The sequence below is a fragment of the Clarias gariepinus genome, chromosome 1 (assembly GCF_024256425.1).
Source record: "Clarias gariepinus isolate MV-2021 ecotype Netherlands chromosome 1, CGAR_prim_01v2, whole genome shotgun sequence".
Taxonomy (NCBI): Eukaryota; Metazoa; Chordata; class Actinopteri; order Siluriformes; family Clariidae; genus Clarias; species Clarias gariepinus.
Genome location: NC_071100.1, coordinates 38,060,214 through 38,081,137, shown reverse-complemented (window position 1 = coordinate 38,081,137; position 20,924 = coordinate 38,060,214). Strand labels below are relative to the sequence as shown.

The following is a 20,924-nucleotide window of genomic DNA, read 5'->3' as shown; positions in this document are numbered from 1 at the left end:
TATATCCCAGACTCCCATGGTCATGTCTGATTTAAATAAACTTTGTTAATACCTTTATTTCTCTCTGTGTGCTCTGTATTTATTCTTATATTCTAAAGAAGCAACAAGAATGTGAAAATTTTTTGTATTAATTGTAGTAAATACTGCAATAAATGACACACACAATCGATATATGTAAAAAGATTTTTTTATGTAATTCAGGGCAGCTAAATACAAGTTGTAGTGGAACATTTTTACCAAAAAAAAAAAGATCTTGCAATACTTTAATTTACATACATACAAAAAAAAAAAAAAAAAAAAAAAATCAAACTCAGCAAGGCACAAGTCCAGCAGTTCAGTCTCCTGTGCACAGTTTAGCCGCCACTGGGGGAGGGGGTGGAGAGGGTGGAGGGGGAGGGGGATAAAATAAATAAAATATTAATTTAGCTCATCAGACACAGCATCAGAAGCAGTCCCCGTTACACATTAAAAATGTATCAAAGGTGTAGAGCAGAAATAGATTTAAAATTAGTTAATACTTACACAATGATGTTGTTAATGGGAATGTGGATGAGCTTGACAAAGAACCCAATGAAGCCCATGATTGCAAAACCAATCGCTGTGGCCATGGCAATCTTCTGAAACTCTGCATAAATTTACACAAAACAGGAATTAATTATACAGGTGCATGACAGCATTTTCTACTTTTAGCTCAAGATATTTAGACAGAAATAATGTTGTTAGATTGAAAAAAAATGCAACACTCTCAAAGAGTGGGTAAGAAAATAAAAATAAATAAATAATGTGCTGTTACAATTAACAAAGGGATGATGTGATGCTGTATTACAGGAAGTTAGCATCCTGAAGTAGATCACTGTCATAAAGTACTTCATTTCTCCTAAACATCAATTCCATATCCCTTAAAAAAAAAGAGCTTTTTATAGCCACGTTTAAAAGCATAGAACAAGTTAGTTCTGTTGTTTCGATCATTCTCTATACCATAGGTAGCTTTTTTCTGAATATTTTTTTCCTTAGTAACCTCAAGAGAGAGGTGACTGGAAAGAGAATGGCTGTTTATACCTGAATTAATAGGAACCATTTTGTTTTGCAGATGTATAAAAAGATAGTACTTTGATAAATATCAACCCTTTTATTCATATTTTGTAAACAGAGTCCTGTGAATTACTTGTTACTATAAATCAATACCATATTAAACTGAGAGCATTAATACAAGCATGTGAAATAAACATGGGACTACTGTCAGAGCTGCAGGTATAATTAACCAACAACTTTCTGACCAATCAGGACTGAATATAACAAATAGGAGCATCTGTAACGTTATTAAAAGCTTATCACTATGCTTTAAATGACCTACGCGCACATACACAAGTATTGACTAAAAAAGTATTTGACCAAACCATTGTATCCAAATACAGACAGTGGATACATGATGTATTCAGACCCCCTTACATTTTTCACTTTTTGTTATATTGCAGCCATTTTCTAAAACCATTTAAGTTATTTTTTCCGTCATTAATGTACACACAGCACCCCATATTGACAGAAAAACACAGAATTGTTGACATTTCTTCTGATTTTACTTAAATGATTTTAGCAAATGGCTGCAATATAACAGAGTGAAAAATTTTTGTGGATTTAAATACTTTCCATACCCACTGTATACTTCAACATGGGGTTGGTCCCTAACTTTTGGGGCTATACCAGCTTCCACTCTTCTTGGAAGACTGTCCACAAGATTTCGGAGTGTTTTTGTGGGAAATCATGCCTATTTATTCTGTTACGTCCCATAGTATTTTCAGATATGTTCCTTGTGTTTTGGTTCCTATTTTTTTTCTTTATGAGGTCAGGTACTGATGTTGGCCAAAAAGGCCTGGCTCTCAATCTCTGCTCCAGTTTATACTAAAGATTCTTTGATGGGGTTGAGATCAGGGTTCTCTAACTCATCAAACCATGTCTTTATAGTTCTTGATTTGTGCACTGGGGCACAGTCATGTTGGAATATAAAAGGGTCTTCCCCAAACTGTTAGAAGCATGACATTTTCCATGATGTCTGGGTAAACTGAAGCAATAAGACTGCCCTTCACTGTGGATAAGAGGTCTGACTGAAACACCTGAATTCAATCATTAACATGTTTGGCCAAATACTTTTCTCCATATAGTATATGGACTTTAGTGTTATATACACAAAAATGAGATGTATGACGTGTTATGTACCTTTCCTATCAGGTTTTGTGCATCTCTTCACCAGTCTGATGGAGTCCTTCACAAACTGCCGGCCGGGCTCAACAAACTGCATGACCTGATCCATCTCAGCGGTGTTCTGTATAAATAAGAACAATATCAAGCGTTAACAGTGATATTGTAACACTTTAAAGTTAACCAACACACAACAATGAACCTCTCACAGCTAAGGCTAACATTTTCAACACATATTTACAATAAATTCCCTACATTTCACTTAAATTGCTACACCTCACATATATTTTAATACATTTAATTAATAAAATACTCAAACAAAAGTGTTAATAAGGCTTACATTTGAAAGTCTTGTCGAAAGCAGAATACAGTGAGCTTCCAGCAACACCAGCAGCTTCTGAAGATACACGTAGAGCTAGGGCGAAGTGATGACGCTGCCTATTGCTCGCGCATGCGCAGTGCATACAATCTTATAAAACGTTGCAAAATAACCGGAAGTCTGTAGCAGTTTTCCACGTGACCAGATATTACGCTCAACGTCTATAGTAACGTCATAGTTTGAACAAGACAATTGAAACAAAGACTCCGTGTATATAAATGAAATGAGTTTTAAGGTTTGTTTTTTTTTCATTCGTTTACTTAAAATTTTAAATGTTTTTTTATTCTAAAAAAGTGTTTAAATCTATAATTTTTTGAAATCTTAAAATATATTTAAAATATTACGATTTAAAAAATATGACAAATTTAAACTCGTTTAAACACTTAAGTGACTGAGTGAAAGAAAGATATAAAAATATTTTTGTTTCTGACCCAGCAAAATAACGACCTCACCATAAGTTACTATCTGTAGTTTATCCTTTTGGCCACTAGATGACACTACTGTGCGCTCCGTTGAAAGATTTCAAATAATAAACGGTTATTTTTTTTCAGAGTACAGTACTAGAGAGAAAGTCTGTATTGCTTCAGAAATCTGTCAAACTAAAATTTCATGCCCATATCGAGGCTGTTCTAATACAGAGTGACCCAGACTCTCTTTACTTCCTTAGGGGAAATAAAAAATAATTAGGCAGCATGCATAAGACCAGTAGGAGAGGCACTGGTGGCTCAGTGGTAGGTTTCTCGCCTGCCATGCGGAAGGCTCTGGTTCGATTCCTAGCCAAAGGCCAAACCCCTGCCACTGGATGCAATGCCGGTCTCAAGCCCGGATAAAATGGGAGGGTTGTGTCAGGAAGGGCATCTGGTGTAAAAACCTGTGCCAAATTGTTGTGCGGCTCGGATGGTCCACTGTGGGCGAAAGAGCAACAACAACATAAGACCAGTGGGAAAGAAGATCACGTGTGTGTTTTCAAGTAACGACAATCATGTAGACCAGGGCTTCTCAATGTCCGGTCTCGGGTCTGAATCCGGCCCACAAAGCAAGTCAAGCCCAGCCCACACCTCAAATTATGAATGCAATAATACCATGTAATAAAGTTTATGTTTCCTACCTTTAAATAAAAATTATACTCGTCAATAAGCTGTTAGATTCGCAGTTTATTTGGAGATTGTTACGGCGATCCTGGCCCAAGATTAAGGCTAAATATAATAGTTTGACACTGTTGTCATGACAACATTAACAACAGGCAAGTTCGCATGTTCTGTCTTGAGGGCACAGAAAAGCAAGGCTTTGGCATCTTTTGTCACTGTAAATCACATCTCCTGTGCGGTGAGGATGTCACGGTCCAAATATGCAAAGAAAAGGTCAGTGTCTCCTTTTTGTATAAAGGTCTAGGCTGCTGACTGAATGCAGACAGTGCCATTTCTCATACTAGGCTAACTGTGTATCTTTGGGTCGCTCATGGGTCGCATTTTTTGTTTAAATATTTAGTAACTGTAAATGGAGATGCACAACAAAATCGCAAACAATAGAGAATAGACAGCGATGTTGTCATGCGTTTTTCATGCGCATCTACGCTGCAGCCAGTTGAAAAAGCTCAACCCTTTTCAGAATGGCGCAAGTGCACAGCATGTGGTATGACAAAAAAACAACCGATCAGCTTCAATCTTTCTGTCCTCCTGGGTCAGCTGATGAAATTTTCAGTGTTATCTTTGTACTTGAAGGATGAAAAGCTCCTCAGAAAACACCAAGGCAGCGCAAGCTTGTAAACACTTCGGAAAGAAGGAGTAAGCAGTGTGGCTGGCATTTCCACACGTTTTTAGGCATGACATGTTAACAGCCCCTTAGGGCATCTATATGATCATAGATATATCATAGATCTATGATCTATAATAAATACAAAATATGCGAATGGCACGCTCTGTGGATTTAATTCATTTGATTCCTGCATGATGCATGCTAAATAAACCTTCTCTTATTCAACCCTGGCTCTGAGTCTCCTTTGTCATAAAATGTTATATTTAGAAGGATTTATTCACAATGATGGTGAGCAATCATAAGGTTACTATTATTATAGTTAACATTGTTTGGCTGCACGATAAAAAATTACAGGTTTGGTTGGACAGGGGGTAAATATTTTACTTACATAGGTACAATCACAAGTATTTTTAAAGTGGTACCCTACTGTGAAAAATGCCTCATTTTTCATAAATACAGTATGTTTACGTATATATACTGTATATGTTTTCTGCATTTATTGATTAATGTATGTAGATTAGTTCATAACTAACAATAATGTTAAGCTTAACAAACACAGATGTTAAGTCCGGGAGTGTTACTGTACTGTATGTTCATTAGTGCAAATTTGACTTGCTTAAAGGTAACTAGAACTGTGTGTTTTTTGTTTAGAGCTGTGTGAGTGAAAAAAGACTGAGTGCATATATGCACCCAGACTGTCTGAAATATGATATGCAGGTATAATGACTGTAATTAGACAGCTTTAAACACTGACTGTGTGTGATTGGCTTCTTGCACTGTTAACTGTTAGAATCAGATTTTCTGCAGGTTTTTCCCTTGTTGAGACACCATCGTTTTTTTTTTTTTTTTTTTTACATTCATTAATTCATCCTCAGAAAGCACTTTATTCTGGTTAGGGTCAAAGTTGAGCTGGAGCCTATTCTGGGAAACATTAGGTGGGAGGCAGAGATATTCACTGAGAGACAATTTTTTTTGTCACCAGTCTTCCCGCTAGCTTGTTTTTGGGAGGTGTGAGGAAACAGGAGAGCCCAGAGGAAAGCCAGAAAAACAATCATCCCACACAGACAGCTCAGAACTGAAGTGATATCTCAGAGGTGTGAGGCAGAAGCTCTATCAGCTACTAGCTAACGCTCACTGAGCTAATGTCCATGCTCAAACCAGTTTACCAACTTTCCTTAAAATATTCATTAAAATCAATCTCATCCCACAATACACACATAATACAGTCTTCTCTTCTGCCATTCTCTAAGGAGTTTAGCTCAGAGAATTAATTAGCATTATTATTAAGGTTAGTGTTTCATAATTGAATAGGAGTTTCCATCACGACACAATGCATGTACACGTTACTTGTTACACTCATTTCCTTCTCCTCTATGCATTCATCAATGCCATTGCCAATTTCTTGCACCACTTTTGGTAGGTTTTTACCACTACAGACCAGGAACATCCCACAAGACCTGCAAGTTTGGAGTTGCTCTGACCCAGCCGTCTAACTATCACAATTTGGCCCTTGTCAATGTCACTTCAGTCTTTATGCTTGGCCATTCTTTCTGTTTCCAACACATTAAAATCAGATGGACAAAACATTCAATTGCTGCTTAATATATCCCAAACACTTCCAGGTGCCATTGGCATGAGATATTTAATCTCTAGCTAGTGTGACAAGGGCCAGATTTTGAAGGCTAGAGGACTGGATCAGAGCAACTCCAAAACTGCAACTCCCTCTTGTGGGATCTTCCCAGGCTGCTGTGGTCAGGACATACCAAAATGAACCCAAGCAAGGAAAACCGGGTTGTGGGTGGCCAAGGCTCACTGATGCACATGGGGAGTAAAGGCTGGCCTGTAGTCTGATCCAGAAGAAGTTGATGAAAAGGTCAATTGATGAAAAAAGGGAACCCACTCAAATTTAAACAGGTGGTCATAGTGTTTTGGCTGATCAGTGTATGAGACACTTCACAAAAGAACGCAAATCAAGACAGAAACAGTGACTATGAGAAAGACCATGGAAATGTAAAAAAATCAGAATCTAGCAATATAATATAATATATAATTTATTGATCATATACTATATTGACAGTACAATTATGCAGTGTAGACAACTGTTGATCTTCTGGGATTTTCACACATAAAAGTCTACAAAAAAAACAGTAATCAACATGGTGAAAAGGCATTTTTATGCCACGGGTCAGACCAGTACCTACTCTTTACAACTGTGAAGAGCAAAAAAGCACCCCAGCATAGAGAACTACTGGTAACTGTTGAGATGGATTAGATACAGCAGCAGATTTCCACATCGGATTTCACTTCTATCAACCAAGAATGGGAATCTGTGGTTATAATGGACATAAGCAGATGTACAAGTGTTCCTAATAAAATGGTTGGCGTGTGTATGCTTAAATACTTTTGCATTTATTTCCAGTTAATGCCAAGCATTTGGCAACTGATGTCCCACAACTTCTGTGCCATTTCATCATCTCTAGCAGCTCTGGTGCAACTTGAAGGTCTACAGTTGCTGTAAAGTGGCACAAATTAGAATGATGACATCATGTTCAACGATTACACTTCATGCACACATTGTAATATTTTGTAAAGCACCTGGAGACAATTAGTAACTATATGAAAATGTAATCACCTGAAATAGCCACCAGTGTATGAGTCAAGGCCTGGTTCCAAAGCGCAGTAGATTGAAGTCTGAGCTCCTTGTACTGGGGTCTTAGTGAAGGGCCTGACTAATTTCCACATGCAAAGGAGCCCAAGGTTCATGTGTCGCTTTAGTTTAGTACGAACGATGCCTGGGTGGACAGCATATACTGTCACACCTGTGTCTGTACAATATGCAGTATAATTGTTACTGGTGAGAAGGCTGTGACAAAGTTTAATGCAAAATCACAGCACCTTGTTAAAAAAATGAATTTTATATATATATGTAGTTAACATATAATTTTGACATTGAAGGGCCTTATGTCAATGACTAAATGTCAAAATTAGTAATATGAAACATATAGTATATAAAACCCCCCTCTGAAATACAGTTGTGGCCAAAAGTTTTCAAAATAACACAAATCTTAATTTTCACAAAAAATTAGCTGCATCAGGGTTTTTAAATCTTTTTGTCATATGTTACTATGGTATACTGAAGTATAATCACAAGCAATTACTAAAGCATGACATGGGACTGATGGTAGCTTTCACCTTCATACATCTCAGAGAGCAGCAAAGAAGCCACTTTTCTCCATAAAAAAACATCAGGGACAGAGTGATATTCTGCAAAAGGAACAGTGATTGAACCGCCGAGGACTGGGGTAAAGTCTTTTTCTTTGATGAATCACTTTTCCGATTGTTTGGGTCATCCCAAAATCCCATTGGAAAAAAGCTTTCCAGGAGAAGAAAAGCGAAGCATTACCCTTAGTCCTTTGTCATCATGCAAGAATGGGCTGCCATCAGTCAGGATGTGGCCCAGAAGCATGTCAGGGAAAATTGCAAAGGTCTTGAAAAAGAAGGGTCAACACCGCAGATATTGAGTCTTTGCATAAACTTTTTTTCACTAATTTATGTGACTGACTACACAGGCCAGCCTTCACTCCCCATGTGCGCCTTGGTCATCCATGACCATGTCACCGGTTCACCTCTTTTTCCTTCCTTGGATCACTTTTGGTATGTCCAGACCACTGCAGCCTGGGAGGATCCCACAAGAGCTGCAGTTTTGAAGTTGCTCTGACCTAGTTGTCTAGCCATCACAATTTAGCCCTTCTTACATAGCTACATTTTCAATATCTTGTTACGGTTTCGGCTGGAACTGGGTGGGATATTATAGCTAGCAATAATGTTTTTCTCCTAAAGTTGATGTGTTGAAAAGCAGAAAAAACTGGGCAAGCATAAGAATTTAAGTGACTATGACTTTGACAATTGTGATGGCTAGAGCAACTCTAAACTTGCAGGTCTTGTGGGATGTTCCTGGTCTGCAGTGGACAGGACATACCAGAAGGCATCCAAGGGAGGAAAACCGGTGAACTGGTGATGGGTTCATGGGTGGCCAAGGCTTACTAATGCACATGGGTTGTGAAGGCTAGCCCGAGTAGCCCGATTCAATAGAAGCGCTAGTGTAGATCAAATTGATGAAAAAGCTTCATGCTGATTGTAATAGAAAGGAGTCAGAACACACAGTGTATCACTTTTATGGTGGCAAAAAGGGTGTACCTACTCAATATTAGGCGGGTGGTCATAATGTTATGGCTGATCGATGTACGCTCATATAGTACATCTCTGTATGGGTTTTTAACCTTGAGAGAGTTAAGAAAAGACACTACTGATAAACAATGTATTTATAAATTAATAAAGCGTATAATTAAAGTTGTAATGGATGTCAAATTACTGTAAGTCACTCAAAGTAACATGCTGTTCCTTGAAAAATAAAATTTAAAAAGTTAACAGTAGCTTAAATTGGCTCACATCACATTACTTTGTCATTTACAATTTTCCCATAATAACATGCCTTGTTGTATTTTATTCAATACTTGAATGATGAACTTTTTCATATCAATATATTGTTCGTAATTAACTAACACTTACTGACTGCTGATGCTAATTATTATATATATTAAAAGCAATCTCTTTGATGGTCTAAATATCCAATATGAATGTTAACATGTTCCACTAAGCTGCTAACATTACACTTGAGTACATTGGAGCTTGTCAAACCTACCTGCAAGTCTTTTGGCCAGGGATCGAGTACAGAGGATATTGGCCAGCTTGCTCTGTCCATATGCCGTCCTGCTATGGTAACTCCTCTCACTGTTGATGTCATCCAGTTTGATGGTACCCCAGCTATGAGCCATGGAGGACAAGATGATGATTCTCGACGGGGCGGACTGTTTCAGCAAATCAATCAGCAGGAAGGTTAGCAGGAAGTGTCCTAGAAGGCAGCGGCATTGGTATTGTCAGAACTAGGGCAAACTAAATTAACTGCCATAACCTGGCATTAAATGATTTTTTTTTTAGAAAGATATAGAAATCCTATCAAATGAGTTACCAATGAATATACAGTTATGGAATGCTATAAATTGAAGTTGATCAATTCTGTTAGATGAAATGAAAGAAAAAATGATACTTTACCCAAATGATTGACTCCAAATTGCATCTCAAAGCCATTAGCTGTCTTGGAATATGGGCACATCATGACTCCGGCATTGTTAACAAGAATATGCAACTGCTTCTCTTCTAAACAGGTAAAAATGAATAAATAAATGAATAAAGGTACAGTAGTATCCTGTATTTTGTATCAAGTAATACAGTTCTGATTGTAAATAACATGTATTAAAATATGTTACAATATACAGTATGCACGCTTCCTACAGGGCTCATTCCCGCAAACCACGTCCTGTGAAGTTGTGGTCAGTCTTCACTCACCATTATTTATTTCTTCTGCAAATTCTCGAATTGAATTGGTGTCTGCCAAATCTAGTTTCCTGATAATGACGTCTTGGTTGCCTGACTCTGCAACAATTTCTCTCTGCGCCTCTCCAGCTTTGATGATATCTCTGCATGCCATGATGATCCTGGCCCCTGTGAGACAACACTACCAAATCTGACTAATCATCATGTAATGGCGGTGATTAAACAACTGTGACTTTTCTACTCGATTAGTTATTGTCTGGTCAATGTATGATATACGGAATCATATCTTTGCAAGTACTGTACAGTACACAGTAAACAAATGGATGTCATGGTTACCTCTTTTAGCTAAATCTCTTGTTGTTTCTTTGCCAATGCCAGTGTTGGCTCCAGTAATAATAACCGTTTTGCCATCAAGTCTTACCATGGAAGACCACTGCCCAAAGAAAAAATCCCTAACACAAGATGATGATCATTTTATTTGAGCAGTCTTGTGGAGTGGAATGCGTTAAACATTACTGGCTCTAAAACTACAGTATGTCTAAAACTATGCCTAAAAGGATTTCAATATGAATATATCATATATCTTTTTATGGCTGTCCATCCATCCCATAATAAACGCGGTTTACACAGTTTAAGCAGTCATCATTTTTTACTGCATTACCGAATTAACACAGTATTTAACATCATATACAGAAATTTACTTTACCTTAGTGTATATATGTTGGCCATCTTGCTCACAGAAAATACCACATCTATGAACAAAAATGCTTACACACACTTTGTGTGACCTGCCATGTGTTGGTCTGGATTAGTGCTCGGCTAATCCGCAACTAATCTCCAAGGGAGGGTTCAAAACCTCTGGCCTCCTGTTTATTAAGCTAGCGTGCTTTCCAGCAATGGTGTGTATCGCCATACCACACTCTCAGAGAGATCAGATAAGCAGGGCGCTGAGCCGGGCATGATAACATTTATGCTGCAATATCTGTCTACTGTGGATGGGATGCCAGGTGAAAGTGGAATATCAGTGCATGAGGGAAACAATAATGGTGTTTTAAGCAGGATTTTAAAAAGTGTAAATCGAAGAATGCTGTAGGTACTGTAAAAAAAATTAAGAAATAAAGGGAACACTTTGTCCCAGTTTGACACCCTTTATAAGGGACAAAGTGTTCCCATAATCTTCTTCCCATAATTTTCTTATGCCACCAAGTTGGAAAAAAAAAAAACTTTGAAACAAAGAAGTACTGTGAAAATAAGAAGGATTACCGTAGGCTTATGTTAATTCTTTTCCTGCAAAAAACGTTACTTATTCTATTACTGTCACCTCCAAATCTACTGCCATTTAAGGTGCCATAAAATAATAATACATAATAATAATAGTAACATCAAAATCAAGATAATAAGAATCTGTTATTTTATGCAATGAGAATGATATACAACAATCATTATTTAGTATCAAGTGATTTATTCTCCAAAACCTGCTGGATCTGGCTGGGCATAGAGTCAGTAAGACATCTGCAGTACGCCTGGTGTCACTTGTTTAATCCATGCTTGCTTGATTGCGTCCTGAAGATCGTGTACAGTAGATTGGTTTTTGCCGCCTTCTGCCTTTTTCAGCATTGTTCAACAGTTTTCTATCCGTTTAGGTCTGGGGGTGACCCAAGCCACCAAGCTTAAATTTCATATTACAAACGCTAATATTACAAGAGCTAACTCTTTAGCCAAGTAAGCTAAAAATAATACGTGAAATCACCTGTTTTTGTGCACATGGAGAACTATAATACATGGCATATCTGGCCTTAGATCACCACTGTATGATCTAATCCACTTTGGGCATTAAAAATCTCTCTCTCCTTCATACACACACACACACACACACACACACACACACACACACACACGTCTATTAAACTATATCTTTCCTGTTAATTTCCTCTTTTACTTTCAGAGCATTTACAGTATATTGCTTCACGCCACATGGTGATACAGTAAGTAGGGTTGTCAGGTCACATCTTCAGGGTTTCTGGGTTGATGCTGAGTTCGGAATATTGTCTGTATGGATTTCCTTCAGGTTCTTTAGTTTCTTTTTACGTAGAACCTGGGGTGAATTAAATATATAAGAGAGAGAGAGAGTGTGTGTGTGTGTGTGTGTGTGTGTGTGTGTGAGAGAGAGAGAGTGTGTGTGTGTGTGTGTGTGTGTGAGTGTGTGTGTGTGTGTGTGTGTGTGTGTGTGTGGTGATCTACAGTAGACTGACCACAAATCCAGTATTATTGCTGTTTTAAGCGTTTGTAATATGAAATTTTTAACTTTGCCTTACATAAACTTGAATTACTTGCACACATGGGGGGGGGGGGATGTTGCTATTATTTATTTCAGATGAATCTAAAGCCGCATTCTTAAAAAGTGTTGTATAATTTTGACTCCTTGGAAAATTAGAGCTTAGAAAACAAAATAGCTTTACAAACATTTTACTATTTAATCAGGTGGTTGGATATTTCTGCACTATTTATTTGGTAAAGGTAAAGGTGAAGGGATAAAATTTAAGTAATCTGTCTATATAGTATAACTGATAATATAGTATGCAATTGCCTTATGGTGTTTCTCAGCATTTGTCAGTTGGCTTTACAATGGAGATGTGCTGACAGACCACATGCTTAAAATGACAGCTGTTGGAAAAGTAGAGAAAATTACACTTGAATGAAAACATGGTTATTGAATTGTATTACATTGGGTGGCACGTTGGTGTAGTGTCTAGCACTGGGACCTCACACCTCCAGGGCCGGGGGTTTGATTCCTGGTCTGCATGAATTGGGTTTTCACCTTCTCCCTGTGATTGGTGGGTTTCCTCTGGGTACTCCAGTTTCCTCCTTCAGTCCAAAGACATGTCGAGTGAGCTAAATGCTCCAGGCTGTATTCTGCCTTGCGTCAGTCTTATTGGATAGGCTCCAGGTATCCTGAGATCCTGTACAGGATAAGTGATGTAGAGAATGAGTGAGTATTGTGTTTAATATATTGAACGAATAGTGAGTGAGAATAAATTACCCAAGTTGTCCATGTGCATACAGTAGATGACTCTCAAGGGTTTAATGTAAAGGGGTTTTAGGTGTAGCTAGTTAATACATTTAAGAGAATAAGAAATGTATTTAGGTTAATAGGAGAAGCAAATTTGTCATTTGTCCTCGGAAGGCCAAAATAGAAATAGTCATTTTTTTTTTTTTTGATTGAGTAAGAACATACAGTGGTCATTTTAATATCAGTACAACTTGCTGAAAATGATACTTGATGATAGAAATGTACATTTCACTTTCACTTACTCATCGTCTATACTGCTTTATTTATTTATATTAGCTCCGAGCTAAATGTATTAGAGCTACCCATGTTAAAATGTGTTTGTAAATGTATTATTCTGAATATTTTTTATGTAAAAATTGACTTGCTACAAAACAGAATCTTGCCATTATAATAAGACCAATTTACTTTTTTACTCTAAAAAAAAAAAAGGTTGACCAGTTTGCAATGTCTTTTGATCAAGTTCTTAAGTAGGCTTAAATCATTGGCTCTTCAGATTAATCATCTACTAAATTCACTTAAAATTATAGAGCATTAAAATGTTGCTTATCAGTGAGCAACGATCCTAATCAAGGGAAACAGTGGGGAGGAAGAGGGAACTAAAGCTTCAGTCCAGTTCTGTGTTGTTAAACCCAGTTCTGTGTTAGAACAGGAAAAGTGAAATTACACAGGGTAGTCAGATCACTTAATATGCTGACATGTCGAATAAATAGACACAAAAATCAGGCTGCATTTGTTTTCCCTATGTCCCTATTTCACTCAATATTCTAAAATAGCATAATGTTTGATTATACATTTTAGTTCACATGTACTTTTAAGCTGTTGATTAAATGGCGATGCACACTGAGGTATACACCAATCAGCCAAACATTAACACCACCATCCTTCCATCCATCCATCTAGTAACCTCTGTAGTCCAACTAGGAACGGTGAAGGCCAATGGCAACTATTGTATTTATTTCTATTTTTTTACAACCGTGGTAGGTTGAAAAAAAAACGTAACATTTACACGCTACGGTAAATTTGGGAATGCCAATCAGCATAATCTGCATGTCTTTGGACTGTGAGAGGAAACCAGAGTACCCGGAGGAAAACCACCAAGCACACGGAGAGTATGCAAACCCCAAGGTGGGAATTGAGCCCGGACCATGGAGGTGCAAGATGACAGTAACCACCATCACCAGGTGAAGTGAATAACATTATTAATTATCATTTATAATTGTCAGTTATCAATATAATAGTAAACTGTTGACATGGTCATAGTCACCATAGGCTTGTTTATGCTTTTGAGGAGCAAAAGATAGCCTGTCTATGGTGATCCCACAGAAAAGCTAATGTAGCACAAATTCCTGAAAAGATGATCAAAAGATCTCAATCCGAACAAGCACCCATGGGATGTGCTGGACAAACAAGTCTGATGCATGGATCCTATTGGGTCCATTGCTAACTTCCTGGTGCCAGACATCACAGCTTACCCCCATAGGTCTTGTGGAGTCATGTCCCGAGGGGGCAGAGCATCCCTGGCAGCACAAGGGGAACTTATACAATATTTGGTTTAATGTTTTGTGGTTTAATGTTACTATTTGAGCTGAACGGTGTGTTTCAAAATATATATATATCATCTGGCTGAACCCTTGCCTCAGGGGAAACTCCAATGTCTCAAGAATCCTTTCTGCTTCCTTATACCACAGATTGAATGTTGTTAAAGTGTAACAAACTGTTCTGAAGGAAAGGAAAGGAATTAAAATTTTGTCCTCCATGTAGATAGGGTTTAAAGTTCACTAAAGTGGAAGCTCATTTCTTTCTCATCACAGTCTGTTTGCAGTATATTGTTATGTTATGTCACAGACACATGACTTTCACTGTGTTTTCTTATGTTAATTAGTGATAAACCTACCTCATTTCAAGTGACTGTTCTCTTTCTTCATGGTTTCCATATAATTTTAATGCTTTCAGTACTGAGTTGGTTTAAAAAAATCATGCCAGTGAACGTCCGTATTTTAGCCCATTCAATTTGTTAATCGTTAATCTCATGGACAACACTTCCTCAAGTGTGTGAGGGTTGGCACATGTCAAAAAGGCAGAGAGCAGCAACATACTGAGTCATTTTTCTGTTCAGTCAAGTAGACTCCTCGTATTGAAAACGCATTGCAAGTATTCCAAGTATGAATGGGTGAGTAGCCTTTAAAATAAAATACATATATATTAAATACATTATATAAGAAATAGAACAGGTAAAAATATGTTTTATATTTATGTCATGATCATAATGCCTGTCTGTGCGGCATCATATTGTGATGCACTTCTATTTTAAGTAAACCCTGGCATGTTAAGAAGGTAAAGCACACTCAAGAAAAAAATACATCAAATTTGTTCATGCTATTTTTTAAACCCTGAATGCAAACCATTTGTTTGTACTAAAGTATATTAATTCATTATTCAATAACTCTAAAGAGATTAATATAAGAGGAAGGAATGCGAGTATGGTTTAAACATTAAACACCAACACATCTTCATGAAGCTCAACACATTTAAGTCTCTTACACAAAAACATCCTATACAGTTGGTTGCTTCCTTTTTTGTGGCAACAGTTTGAGAAAGAACCACATACTACATGGGTGTGAACATCAAATGTTTGGCCATATACCGTACATTTGAATATTTCTGATGTTGACTTTTATTTAAACAAAACAGGAAATACCTGCCGTTTCAAAGCTGTGAAGGACTACACAAATTGCATCCACCTCAATAGATGCAGTTACTCAGACATGATGCAGTATGTACGGTATATTCAGAACTTAACTTAATTTTGTTTTTCATCAAACTTCCTCGATTAGGCATCCTAATGATGGGAAATGTGTGTTGTGGCAACAGTCTTTGCTATTCATTTAGCAAACTACTGTATTGTTTAGAAATAAAATTTGGCAACCTGCGGTATGGAAAATTTGGCAGGACGGGAAGTTTTTCACAACTTCTCTTTCAGCTTGTATTTCCACTGAAATTATCTTTAATGTCATTGCACTGTATTTGCCCTTGAGTGTCAAATGCAAATAATTGAACTGGATATTTAAAATACAGTCATGTCCTTAAGTATACAGGTGCATCTCAATAAATCAGAATATCATCGAAAAGTGGATTATTAAATACCTTAGACTGAAGAAGCTATTCAGACGAGTATTGAAACGTATCCACTGAACCAGAAAAAGATCCAGTTAACTTCCAGACACCATCTTAGCAGTTTTATGGATGGTGTGCTTTGGAATGTGAGTCCCCTCTGCCAATCATTCTGGTACAAGTTAAATATTGTATCAAGACTGAGCAGGGTTTATTTTTTTAAGTTATAAAGCAATGTCTAATCTACTCCTGTTAGCAGGAGTTTGCATTTTTCCCCTCTGTAATCCTCTGTATTTACAGTCATGAAAGCATCTCTTTGTAGTTTGTAGACTTTGACAATGATACATCTACCTCTCCACATACTTATTCCATCCAGGAAAATGTCTGGTGCCCTTAAGGTATTTAGGTGTTGCTGAGCATTCTTTCTAAGTGCATTACTGTACTTATTTTTAAAACATGCACCAAATCGCTGGTCTGTTTGATTGTTTTTTGCCTAATTCTTTATGTCCAACAGTATCTCTTTGGACAACATATTAAGATTTTCCATCAACAAAATACCAATCTGTTTATCAGCCAATTGTCCATGTGAAAATTAAGGGACTTTATTTTGGGTACCGAAGTGTGATACTTTTATGGTATCTGAGGATATGGATACCTAAGGAGTAAATTAAATCAGCGCCTGTGAGCCAGTAAAACGCAGCATGTGTCATATTTTTCTCTTTGTAGTAATAATTTAAAGATATAGAAAATCATTATTATTATTATCTCTGCATTGTAAAAAAAAAAAAAAAAACATTAGAAGAAATTACTCAATGTAATGGAGAAAGTACAAGCTTTTTGGCACCACGGTGGCTTAGTGGCATCCTCAGGGACTGTGTGCATAAAGTTTGCATGTTCTCCCCGTGCTTGGTGGGTTTCCTGCAGGTGCTCTGGTTTCCTCCTACTGTCCAAAAACATACAGACTAGACTAATTGGTGTTCCCAAATTTCCCGTAGTATGTAAATGAGCGAGTGAGTGTGTAAATGTGTATGTGTGTGCCCTGTGATCCATTGGCACCCAGTCCAGGGTGCACCCCGCCACAAGCCCTAAGACTCCTGGGATAGGATCCAGGCTCTGTGGACAGGATAAAGTGGTATAGACAATGAATAAGTGAGTGAATAAGTAAGAGCTTTTTCACACACAATGAGATGTAACAGCTGTGTGCCCATAAAAAAAATAAAATAAAATAAAACTGAAATAGTGAGGCTAATCAGTTAAAAGGCCATATTTCAAGCCTTGCATTGGGAAAGAGTGGTTCTGGGAGTATTTGAAATTGGAGCAACTAACCACCACATTACGCAGCATAATAAAGCTAAAGGCCATCTTAGAGTGTCCAATATTTCTTATGCTAGAAAGTATATTATTTACAGTGAAAGTGATTTTCTAATTGCACTTCTCATTGCCTAAAACCGAGAAGAACCCTAAACTCTTTTGACGTGTTTCAAGTAATATATTTTCCACCATCACTCTTTAAGGCCACATTCTAATATGTACTTACAAACAAAGCCATCATAATTGTAATGCAACTCAAGATGTGTATACCAATAAATGACAGATTAATATCTGTCAGATTATTATCTATTATTGCATATTAATGTTGTCAAATGATTGCCTTTTTTAGGACCGAAATATCGGCGAACTCCACTGACCCCATACCAAGTGGATACAGGATCAGCCTGACAGTGCTCTATCTGCTTGTCTTCATTGGTGGGATCGTTGGAGTGATAATGATGAGCACCACCCTTATGTCAAACGTGCTGTCTGTCACCAGAGTGTCAATTATCAACCTGCTGGTGGTACACGTGTTCTTCCTTCTCACCGTGCCCTTCCGTGTCTACTACTATATCTCCAATAACTGGAAACTAGGCAGCAGTGTTTGTAAGCTGGTCAGCAGCATGCTTCATGTGCACATGTACCTCAGCTTCATCTTCTATGCCATCATCCTGTGTACACGGTTCATGACTTACTTTGAATCGAGACAACGACTGGAATTCTATCGAACTCTGCATGCTGTAATAGCCAGTGCTACAATCTGGGCCATCATTTTGGCTATTGTTATCCCTTCTACCATGAGTTATGGATCAGGAATGAATACAACTAGTGATCAGTGCTTTGTATTTGGAGCTGCTCTTAAAAATACAAATGTGAAAGTGCTGAACTACATCATCTGCACTGTGGTGCTGCTGATCTGGATAGCCTTGGCCTCATGTCAGTGTTACATACTGTGGCGTGTGTGCCGAAAACATAGGAACGTCTCATGGGTTCACCAAGAGTTCTGGGCTCAGATTAAGAGTCTGAGCTTTGTGTTGATCATGCTCATTTGCTTTGTGCCATACCAGACTTTCAGGATCTACTATGTAAGCACATATTCTCAAGAACTTCAAAAAATCAACGAGGTTTTTCTGTCAGTCACGGCGTTTAGCTGCTTTGACATGCTTGTGTTTGCTGGCAGAGGTATGTGGCAACTGGCTTACAAAATGTGTTTTGTTTCGTGATGTATTTATATACTGTATATAGACCAACTTATTCCAAAACTCTTCGTTGAGGTTGAAGTCAGGATTTTGTCCAGGTCACTTAAGTATTTTCCTTTGAGCTCAGTTGCATTGCCATGCTCAAACAAGTTTAGGCTTCTTAATTCCAGTGAAGGATTGTACACCACACTGTTACACTGATACGATTGGTGGCTTCCAATTTTGTGGCAACAGTTTGGGGAAGAATCAAATATGGGTGTGATGGTGAGGTGACCAGAAATCTTTGGCCATAGAGAGTATGTAAAGTAATCATCTTGAGTTGTGCCTTTAATCATCTAGTGTTGGGTTTCAAAAATAACCATCACATGTTTGGCATCTTGGGCCTTTAAATTAATCATCATTTAGGAATGAGAATCACAAGGGACCAGGGAGTATGATATTATCACGATACCTCAGTGCTGATTTGATTTGTATTGCAAATTGGTTTATAAATATTCTACACTGAATATCGCCTGTAGTCACATATATTAGTAGGTGGAAATTATTAGTTTGCACAAAATTATATATATATATATATATATATATATATATATATATATATATATATATATATATATATATATCCAGCCAACAGACCTAACAGCAGCTTTTCAATAGCAGTGCAATGGTTATATACATTATGAAGTTATGAGTAAAATGGAGACACTTCTCAGTTATGCAAGATTTTGACTGCGCATCTTAGATATACAGCATGATAAAATAAAATAAAAATTTTTATAACACTATAAAAATAAGAAAATAAAAACACTATAAAAATAAGAAAAAAAAAGAAATAATTGATCCATGAACATCGAATGTGTGTTTGGTCAGCTATCACTTAACATTTTCCTTACAGGATAGCTTATCAAATCTAAATTAAATAGCATTTTCTAAGTGTTTTACCGAGTTAAATACTTAGAAACCATTACAACAAAATCAAAGTTGTTGTTGTTGTTGTGTTTCCTTCTGTCATTTTCCTGTGGAGAAATGACAGAACATTTGAAGTGTCTCACCTTGCCTCCTTTCCTTTCTTTTTTATTATAATTATTTATTTTAATATGCATTTTCTGTGATACCAGTATTAAAATATTCATAAAACGCAGCATGTACTGTACAAAGTATGCAGACATAAGAGATGAAAAGATGAGATGGTAATAGCATTGATTCTGTTGTAATCAACCTGATTTTCACTTCTTTCACCCCCAAGCATGATCCTTCATTAAGCCTGAACTATACTGACACCACTCAATAACAGTTGCTTAAAAACTGACTGTACAGCCAACTAGTGGATGTATCAAGGCTCCTCTGAGGACTGAAGCTGTTTCTTTAATGAATATCAGCACAAATCAGACATGGTTTGTTTTGTATCTTTAAGATTGGTTTTAAATATGTCTTTTTTGTGAGTTAAACACTTACTAACTATACTCATGTATAAGTTATGTCTTATAATTTGTATAGTATGTACAAATTGTATAAATGTATTAAATACTGAAAGTTATGGCTCATGTTTTTATTTTACATTTTTCATCAAGAACCACCAAAAACTGCAATTCCACAGTACTGTGAGATGAGTCTAAAATAGCACATAAGACATACAGATTTGTAAAAAAAAAAAAAAAAAAAAAAAGTATATAAAAAAAAGTATATGCACCTTTCTGTTTTTTTATTTTATTTTTTTGCATATTTGTCACACTTAAATGGATCAAATGATCAAACAAATTTTAAGTAAATTTGAGGTGTCACTTTTGGTTCTTGCTCTATTTTTCTCAGAATTTTATTTACTGCCAAGAATCAGTATTAGCAATAATACTGACAACTATTGCATTAACAGCAGTAAAGTCAAACACATGCTCGCTATGCATGTCATGCAACATATGAACCATGCCACCACATTTATTCAATGTACAACATCAATTTGGCAGCTAAAGACACCTGCACTCAGAGAACTCAATAACTAAGCTTACCCATGATGGATATTGACACTGCAAACAACAGGTGATAAAGAACTGGCACAAAAAGAGGATGTACTCAGGAAGTGTCTTGCAGTGTAAATGTTGCATGTGCATGGTTGTTTTTTACTGTCTACCCATATATACACTTGGTTGTAGAAACCAGTTCATAAAAAAACACATAGCATGGAAAAAATCACACTTGCTTTATCCTAGCAGTTATTTATTCACATGGTTTGGTTATATTCTCTTTCTTTAATTCAGCAGTACCCATCACCCATTGCAGTGAAGTTAAAATAGCTTCAGGGGGCTGGGGACTGTGGCCTAAATCCATTCTTTTCATCTCCTAATCTTCTGCTCAAGGTCACTGAATGAATGGCTTTTTGTGCATCCAGTCCACGGTAGAATGAGCATTGATCTTTAGTTGAAGTGTGGTTACGGCTTTAGGCTCTCGATGGGCAAAACCAGAATCTGCTGGGCATTAAGGCTGTTTTGATAGGCCACTGCTTGTCACACATGAC

At 37.1% G+C, this 20,924-nt stretch overlaps 3 protein-coding genes across 4 annotated transcripts; 1 reads left to right on the top strand and 2 right to left on the bottom strand.

Annotated features, from left to right (window-relative positions):
* Positions 1-183: 183 nt before the first annotated feature.
* LOC128525976 (protein transport protein Sec61 subunit gamma) lies at positions 184-2,658 on the bottom strand. The gene is made up of 4 exons (XM_053497560.1): positions 2,537-2,658; positions 2,215-2,320; positions 523-625; positions 184-363 (listed from the first exon to the last, which is right to left on the bottom strand). Exons 2-4 carry the CDS (start codon positions 2,306-2,308, stop codon positions 354-356), a joined length of 207 nt encoding a protein of 68 aa, XP_053353535.1. The 5' UTR covers positions 2,309-2,320; positions 2,537-2,658; the 3' UTR covers positions 184-353.
* Positions 2,659-6,401: 3,743 nt separating this feature from the next.
* Positions 6,402-10,515, bottom strand: si:dkey-94e7.2 (uncharacterized protein LOC100141353 homolog). 2 transcript variants are annotated; one of them, XM_053497557.1, is made up of 7 exons: positions 10,431-10,515; positions 10,061-10,176; positions 9,737-9,892; positions 9,443-9,547; positions 9,033-9,242; positions 6,963-7,155; positions 6,402-6,842 (listed from the first exon to the last, which is right to left on the bottom strand). In XM_053497557.1, the coding sequence occupies exons 1-7, from the start codon at positions 10,451-10,453 to the stop codon at positions 6,740-6,742; spliced, it is 906 nt and encodes a 301-aa protein (XP_053353532.1). In that variant the 5' UTR covers positions 10,454-10,515; the 3' UTR covers positions 6,402-6,739. The 2 variants fall into 2 exon arrangements, with proteins under 2 accessions (XP_053353532.1, XP_053353534.1); XM_053497559.1 differs by having other exon boundaries at positions 6,963-7,122.
* A 7,033-nt stretch (positions 10,516-17,548) lies between these two features.
* On the top strand, positions 17,549-18,554 carry LOC128521068 (probable G-protein coupled receptor 141). The gene has a single exon (XM_053495533.1). The coding sequence runs from the start codon at positions 17,549-17,551 to the stop codon at positions 18,437-18,439; it is 891 nt and encodes a 296-aa protein (XP_053351508.1). The 3' UTR covers positions 18,440-18,554.
* The last annotated feature ends 2,370 nt before the right edge of the window (positions 18,555-20,924 follow it).